Raw genomic sequence first — 8633 nt, 5'->3', positions numbered from 1 at the left:
AGAGGAATACACAATAGCATGCGACCACGCCCTTTTTAAAAAAACATACACACATTTCATCGTAAGAAAATGTAAGTCAACCCTTTACAACAACGCTTCTTAATACGATCAAATTTTGAATCGATGAAAGTTGATAGAAATATCATAGAAAGCTTTTGAGATATGGGCGAAACGATTTTTTATTTTCTGTCACTTTTTAACAGAGTCCCTGTTGGAGTTTATTTATGGGGTTTCGGAAACCTTTTCAAGATTTTCAATTTTGATCTCAGTCTTTACAAGCCAAAAATGCAAAGAATAATCTACTCCCTCTAGCAAAATTACAGCAAAACAGAACTGGAAAAAAGGAAAAAAAAGAAAAAGTTACTAAAACAGAAACACAAGTCTAGTGGCTTTGTATATGATAACAGCAGAAGCTTTCGCTGATATATGAATAATAACTAAATAATATAAATTCATTTTGCAGCATTTGAAGTGAAATGTATTTTACAAAAATAAAATAAATACGTTGTATAGCAAACAGACGGTACACATAAAAAGTACGCAATGGACAAAAAGATACAAAATTACATTTACGAATAATGTAAGAAGCAACGTGTGTTTTATAGAGAAAAAAGCATGAGACCAACTACCTTTGAATAACATACAATGGCGGAAACTTTGCTGAAATTTATAATATGGTCAGGAAATTCAATCAGAAATAATCTGTTCGTTTGGTAGTGGATAGGCATAGAAAACAAAATCAATGACCCATTCTGACGTCACAGATTGATTACCCTCCTTGGTCACCCGGTATTTCCAACCACCTAAGCTGAAATCGGTGTGACTCACTGTCACGGCAAACGTTCCAGGCTTTCGCTCTTTGAATGCATAAACAGTAAAGCAGTGATTCCAGCCTCTATTTCCAGCGTCTTTGCCTAATTCTACGCGACTTCTAAGGGTGTGGTTATCCTTAGCCCCTGCTTCTCCTATTGAAATCGGAACCGTGCCGTAGTGCTGATACGAGTAGCCACAAAAAGTGAAGTCGTGTTGAAAAGAGGCCTCGTGAAGGCGGTCGGCTTGCCCTAATCTGGAGCAGCCATATTGCGACTCAAAGCCAACCGCAACCGAAACAGCCAATGAGGAATCGAATGGGTATGCAAAAAACACAGCCTCTAGGGTCCAGTCTTTTGGAACCGTATACGAATTGTTTGTGATGCAGAACTGCCTGCCGCCGGAGTATGCCTTGTAACCAAGAGCAATAGGAATTGTGCCTGGCTGCATCTTTTTGAATCCAAAAAGTAAATATAACTGCTTTTTCCAGCCATCGTCATACCCGACAAGTTCTTCTTGCATTTCTTCCCGTATACGATATCTTGGGTCATCATCGTGCCTTATATTTTCTAAAAAGAATGATTGTATCAACCGAATAGGCCAAATTCTCAAAGGTTGCAAATATTCAGAGCATAATGGCAGCGTGCAAATCTAAAATCTGCAATGTCAAGCATGCAGAAAAAAATAATACCTTCGCTGCAAACGTGAATGTGCTCGAGTTTGAAGCCTTTATAGAGCCCTGAAAGTATGGACAGCTCTGTGACCATGATGTTTTCAGTTGCCCCCGCAGTAACCAAAGCTCGAAGTTTAAAACAAGTAATCATGACTATGATTCTAAAACATATCCTCAAAATTAATTTAAGGTAGAGCTGGTCATGTAAAAGACTATTCAGTATATTTTTAAATCTTTTAGATTTGACCACAATTTGTTGTTGGGGTCAGACAGCAAAGATAAAGGGGAAAAAGAATGCTCTTTGCAGGTCGACTTGACTCCGAGAAAAAACATATCTAAGACTATCGCTTTACAAGTGTTAAAGAAAATTGATTAAACAAACCTACTATCACATTGCCAAGATGGATGTGGAATTGGTATGTTGATAACCTCATGCGGCAAAGAAATTATCAACGTGACAAAGTGTGACAACCATCAGCCTAGTACCAAAAGCCACAGTAACCATGTCTTGGCTATAGCTTTACCATGTACAATCGAATAAATTATACGTAACAAATGAGAAGAAACATATAAGAAAAAGTAGTATGCATACCATTTCTATCCACAGAAAAAGGAAAACACTCAGGTGGATCATATGACAATGCTTGGAACGAAAATGCATGAGAAAATTTGGTATTCTTATCTGCCCCACAAGTCACATCAATATTGGCAATGTTGTGGTTGGGGAAGCTACCAACAAAAATCGGCGTAAGGTGTTCTGGATTTACAGGAAACGAGTAGAAAACGAAATCCAGGTTGAAGCTATTTGGCCACTGATAATCTGTGGCTGACTTGACATTCACCTCCACGCAGTATTTCCATCCCCCACTCTCATTTCCTGCGTGTCCTACAGCATACGGAATGGTATAAAGCTTCTTGGAACTGAACGCAAAAAATGTGAAGATGTGGGTCCAGCCACGCTTTCCAGCATCGGATCCCTATGATAAATGCATATGGAGAAATTATATTATTTTACATTTTTCTGAATTTCAAATTGAAAAGGCAGTGTAACTAATGTCAAGTAGTTGTCATGCTTCCGATTTGCTTCCTTTAACTTCATTTTTCTTACATTTTTCATTCGCTTTCTCTTGTATCTCTTTATACTTTACCAATTCTCATACACTAATTTTTTCTTTCTCTCTCTTTTACTTCTTCACTTTCTATCTTGATCCCTTTCACTCTCTGTTCCTTCTCTTTTTAACGGTTATTTTAACGGCTCTTTCGAAGAACCGCTTTAATTTCTAACTGCTTCTCTTACCCTTGACATGCCTCTATTTATCAAATGGTAACGAAAATTTATCAATTCTAAAGCAATAGTATTCTGGTACTCGAGCCAAATTGTGCAACTATCAGTGAAACGGAAAGATTCCATTCGCTTCAATACACCGGTCATTGACAGCAACGGTGCTAGGGACTGCGGGGCCCTGGCCCTTGTTCTTTACAATTTCAACTTTCTTCTTAGGTGTGGTGCACCTTCTGGTTACAATAGGCAGGGAGTCTGGGGCTGTGGCCGGTCTGGACCCTTTTAAACCGCCATTGAATGCATTTGTGTAGACTTAACTTCAAGACTGGAATCATTTTTTTGCTACAACTCAGATCCTTGATTTAAATTATACGATATATCTCATATTTGAAGATATACCTTATGGTTGAAAAATTTGGTGGAGTAAGCAATTAATTGGATTGGTAGAACAAGACAAAAATAAGATTTTCATCTCCTATGTCTGCAAAAAGACCGGTGAGAGATGACTTGAAAATGAAATTTTTTGATAGCACTTCAAAGCGCTCCTTACAAATAAAGCATTTTTCAATGTGTGGTTATTTTAATTCAGAACAGTAAATTATATTTGCATTGCTACAACCATCTTACAGACTCTGTCTTGAAACTAATGTGCTTCCTTGGTTTGATAAGGGTTTTTCAAGTCAACAAAATGTACCAAAAAACAATTTCAAGGTTCCTGCTATCTTTTGAAGTGGTACAATGATGTATTTGGATGTAGATAAGCAAACAATTTTCTATTGATTGAAATTTACTTCAAATATTTGCAAACCTGGACAATTATATGCCTCCAGCTATCACCCTCACCAGCTGACCCTACACTAAATGGAACCATGTCTTCAATTCCTGTTTCACTACCATAAAATACAAAATCAGGCTGGCATTGAATGGCCTCGGTCTTGTCTATTCTGCATGCATGTTTAGAAGAATGCACAACACAAACTGGAAACATCTTTGTAGTTACAGCTAAAAAGAAAGATCATAAAAGCTGAATAACAGGGCTAAAATTGGAATTATACGACTACAATGATAAATAAGAGTGAGAAAAAAAGGAATCTTTGGAGTGCAACTTAAAGTTCTTTTATCCTAAATTCAATAGCTCATAGACTTTCAAGAACAGTGTTAAGGAGCAATCAATTTAAGAGCAAACTGATTTATTTCTAAGATAATTTCAAACTTTCCAAGTCTCATGTGTTTTGGGGTCTTTTCATAGTTCAATCTTTTTCCCACACTTACATGCATCAAAGCAGAAATCTCCTGCATTCTTCAAGAAAGTTGCTTTACTTTAATTCTTCAAATTTTTCCAAATCCTATAAAAAACCTTTTCTCTTATCTTGGCAAAGCACCAGCTACAGAATAAAAAAGTGTCTGTGTAACATTTACTTACTGAAAAAGGGGGTTTCCAAAGAACTGGAGGGTGCAGCAAAAGAAAATTTTCGGTGAGCAATGCTCCTCAGTCCCATTGTTTGCTTGTGTGGCAATGAGGATTAATTATGGATCTGTCCATGCCCCTGCAATCCCATGGCAATCTAAAAATTTTTCCACCATTCAGCACAAAACTCACTTATTTTCTGCTGTTTTTGCTGTCTGTTACTGTGGAAAAATTCACTGCCACACCCTCCACTTACCTTGATATCTAAGTTGCTCAATTGTTGTTGTCAAAACTTTAATATCAAGAACTTACCAATATCTGCTTTATTTCTGTCAACAGGCTCTTGTGAGGCTAAAAAATGATTTTTGTTATCATACCAATAATAACAGAATGCAAAAAATTAGCCTCAATACTACATTTTCTTATATTGCCTTTGTTTTGCAAAAGCTATCAATATTTTTCACCAGATTTTGCTGAGAATAAAAAACTGCACTGTAAAAGTAAAATGATCAAAAATTAATGTAATTAAATAGCCACTTAAGCAATTAGAAAAATAGTTTTTTACTATAGGTTCAAGTGATTATTCAAATTAAACTGTGCCCAGTGGCAGACAACTGGAGGGGGGAAGGGGGCACAAAGGGAGGACAATGGTACATTATATCTTAAAACAATGGGCAAATGTAACATCATCTTATCAAAACAATAGGCTCCCCCCCCCCCCCCAAAAAAAAATTGACCATGTTTCTGCTCCTGGCTGTACCCATTAGACTATTTTGGCTACATTTATTTTCCTGAGCGACACTACCTTGCTCCAACTCTTTCATATTAAGACCAGCCCTTCCCCTTATGAAAAAACTCTACTACCTTTAATTTCCCCAAGCAAACTTCTAACTTCTCTTTCCAGACTTTTGACATTTTCATCAAACTTTGACAGATCACTGAAGTCAATGTACAATTTTCCAGCTGTGATAAGACCTAGTGCTCCAGTTGCATTGAATTCCTTCTCCATTTTAATAGGTAGGATTTTCTTTCTTTTTACTTGTGCATATTTGAATTCCTTATTACAGTTGTCAGACAGCTGGTATTTGCTTGACATGCAGATAATAATGATGGCAGCACCCTCAACTCCTTCAGCCATTTTGTTAAAAATATCTCCAGACATTGAATCCAAATCCATCCAAACTTCAAGTCCCAAATTTCTTAGCTCCTCGCATATCTTTCGAACTTCCTTTTGGTAATCCCATTGGTAAGATAGCATTATATGTCCTGGCGATGCCATCTTCGGGGTCTTTAACAGGCGAATAGAACAGGTTTCATTGCATGGTTCAGGTTATTCAAAAATGCTTGTTGCAGAGAAAAAATCATGTGTCGAACAATTGAAAAATTTCCACTACTATCTACTCCTATAACTGTAAGCAAACTTTGCTTTTATAAAAAAACTCAAAATAACTTTTATGACTAAGTTTTCAATTCATGAAAGAAACTAATATCACATACATATATACAAAACATATCCTACCCAATATCTTTTCGTCCATTTTAGACGAATAAGGAGCAACTGTTGTTTGGCAAAAGTGCGAGGACACCCTTGCAAATTGCCCAGTTACCATAAAGGATGCAAAAGTAACCAAACAACTTGCATATTTTCAACTTACATAAACCTGTATGCTTTTTTCCAAACTTGAATGCTTTCCCAAACAAATTCTCGGCGTTCTAAACAACCTTTATCGATATTGAAAAAGAAAGTGGCGCTAATGCAGTTTCGAACCTCACCCAAACCCTATCCATATAGACGATTGTGATGCTTGGTTATTCTTTTTCACCATCCTTTCTCAGTCAGTCCAATCAGTGCCCAGAAGACAACAAATAGCCTTTCTTCCATCTTTACATCGCAGACTAATCATGGTCAAAGGGCAAAGGACGACCACAGGGAAAACCCCAAATTGAAGAAGCTCCTTCCTAGCGACCCGTACGTAAGTGACAGCCATGTAACAAATTGTTAAGCCTGTGCTCCAGACAAATTGTTACGAAGATAGTCTGTCTTGAATATTCACGAAACTGTTATTTTCGTTTCCTGGAATGTAAGTCAAGGGATAAGAGTCCTAAAACATTAGGAATGTAGTTGTGATTTAGGCAACTTCTAGAATTGAGGGCGTTAGAACGTTTTGGGGAGCTAGACATGTTAGAAAAGAGCCGGATTATTTCTTGTATGGTTTTAAGTACATTATGGAAGTTATTGGGGGGGCTAAAGCCCACTCAGCCTCACCTCTCCCCCTTCCCCCCTGCTTCCACGATCTCTGTCTTCTCTATTGTGTATATGAAGTCACTCACTCTTTTCACCGGGCCAAAAAAACGATAGGAAGTTGCTCATTTGCGGGAACTGTATAGTATAATCCTATGATATATTTGACGTGATAATAAAGGTCACGAAAATTTCATAACATCATTCATGATATGATTCATAATTAAGAAACTCTTATTGAACAATGAGTATCGAAATTTCCAGAACATTAAGAAACTGGATTACTCACTATCGACCTTTGTTTCTTATAAAAAATGAGTTTACTCACTTATTAAGGTGAGCTCATTCCCCAAAAATCACTTTGGATTTTTACAATGTAGCTGCTTCCCCAAACCCCCTTCACAGCTTCCTATCTGGATCTCTTATTATCCTTAATTTTCTATATTTCATTGGAATTGAATACGTATTAAAAGGTTGCTTTGCTTAAGAACAATCCGGCAAATGATTCTTTGAAAAGAGTATACAGTAAAACGGGAGAAAACGGGTATAAAAAGGTTTTAAAAAAGAAAATGCTCTTTCCCACCACCTGACGTTTTGGTCTTAAATAGAATTGTAAAAGTCAATGGCAGAAAAGACCTTCACCAGAACGTGAATGCTTCAGAAGATTTGGTATCAGAAACGAATTGCTGAAAAAGAAAAGAACACCAGAATTCGACACTGTCCATCGTAAGGCTTTCAACACTGTCAATCATGGAACACTACTAAATAAGCTAAGTTGCTATGACATACAAGTCACCGAACTTTCCTGGTTTGAAGATCACTTATTCAACAGAAAGCAGTTTTTCAGCTACGATCAATAAACATCACAAACTTAGCAAATGACACATGGGGTACCTCAAGGCTAAATCCTTGGGCCACTCCTATTAATCATTTTGATTAATTACGTGCCTTTGGTATTGGACAAATGCAAAACTGTTTTTATGCAGATGAAACTGAGACATTCTCCTTGGAAAGATCAACAGCCAGAGCATACTCTGGGGAATTGCTCCACCAGGCCCTATAAGTTCCCCCAACACTGACAAGCAAAACTCTACTTTTACCCCAGATGCCAAGCCACTGTGGGACCCTTTCAAAAGAACAAAACATAATGCAAATACAATGGCAAGAAAGTCAGTCATATATTTTCTATCATCATGATGTTTTGGTGAAATGGCTCCACTACTGCAACTGCAAGCAGTCAAACAAGCTATGCCTTCAGTAGAGAGGACATTCAGATTCTTCACTGAAAACGTTCTAATCAAGGACGTAGGAAGCATTAGCAAAGTGGGAGGGGGCATCGGCCTAAAGGGGCATAAGATTGTATAAGGTAGAAAAACCTGTTTTAAGGGACAGCCTAACAAAGATTCCAGAAAGGTCGAGAAAGGCCTGGCTACAATAATATAGATATCATTTTCTGGCTTAGTTGCGAGCAGTGCCGTCGAATTACTATAGATCTTTATGAATTATAATTATAAATGATAAAATCTTTAGTAAAGCTAGAAATACGTTTCAGAATATTTCTTGCATTCATTTTCTTGCAGTCGGTTAAAACCTTGTACAATTTTTTAGGAACAGCTTTGTTAGTCTTACTAATTGCTTCCTCAAACTGGAAACCCCGAGGGGCCCCGTTAATCCTAATGGCCCTAGGGCAATTTGCCCCTGCCCCTCACCTTTTGGCAGCCCTGGTTGTGAGTTTGTAGTTTTGCTGTTTTCAAAAGCAGATCGCAAGGAAAAATTTTAGATCATGGCTCTAAAATGTCACCCCCACTCCATATTTTACATTTCGTATAGTGATTAAGCATTTCAAGGAAATGTATTGGTTATGCAGTTGGCAAAATAGGGCAACTTCGTGAGCTGCAAACTGGCATTTTTAAGGATTATTTTCAAGGGGGCACGAGTCCCCTGTGCTCCCGGTCCTACGTATATGTTTTAAAGAAAACCTATTTGCTAAATTCCTGATCTTAAATATTCCATGAAATATTGCATTGCCAATCGACATTAATACCGAGTCATACAGGACCCTTATTGATTCTTTCATACAGGACCCTTTTTGATTCTTTTATACAGGAACCTTATTGATTCTTTCATACAGGACCTTTATTGATTCTTCCATACAGGACCCTTATTGAAAGCAGTACTTTATTGTACTGAAAATGCTTATCCTGTTTAAATATGTATT

The 8633-nt window shown here is 37.3% G+C and overlaps 1 protein-coding gene across 3 annotated transcripts; it reads right to left on the bottom strand.

Moving 5' to 3' along the window:
* Window positions 1–383: 383 nt before the first annotated feature.
* LOC148960405 (uncharacterized) lies at window positions 384–6104 on the bottom strand. Of its 3 annotated transcripts, none has more exons than XM_089115952.1 (6): window positions 5947–6104; window positions 5038–5461; window positions 4486–4524; window positions 3574–3767; window positions 2076–2460; window positions 384–1379 (listed from the first exon to the last, which is right to left on the bottom strand). In XM_089115952.1, exons 1-6 carry the CDS (start codon window positions 5959–5961, stop codon window positions 688–690), a joined length of 1749 nt encoding a protein of 582 aa, XP_088972078.1. In that variant the 5' UTR covers window positions 5962–6104; the 3' UTR covers window positions 384–687. The 3 variants fall into 3 exon arrangements, with proteins under 3 accessions (XP_088972078.1, XP_088972080.1, XP_088972079.1); XM_089115954.1 differs by having other exon boundaries at window positions 5038–5516; window positions 5829–6098; XM_089115953.1 differs by having other exon boundaries at window positions 5829–6098.
* Between the last annotated feature and the right edge of the window lie 2529 nt (window positions 6105–8633).

Source organism: Rhopilema esculentum, chromosome 4 (assembly GCF_057945365.1).
Source record: "Rhopilema esculentum isolate cy_ngs chromosome 4, ASM5794536v1, whole genome shotgun sequence".
Taxonomy (NCBI): Eukaryota; Metazoa; Cnidaria; class Scyphozoa; order Rhizostomeae; family Rhizostomatidae; genus Rhopilema; species Rhopilema esculentum.
This window is presented reverse-complemented; position numbering and strand designations above follow the sequence as displayed.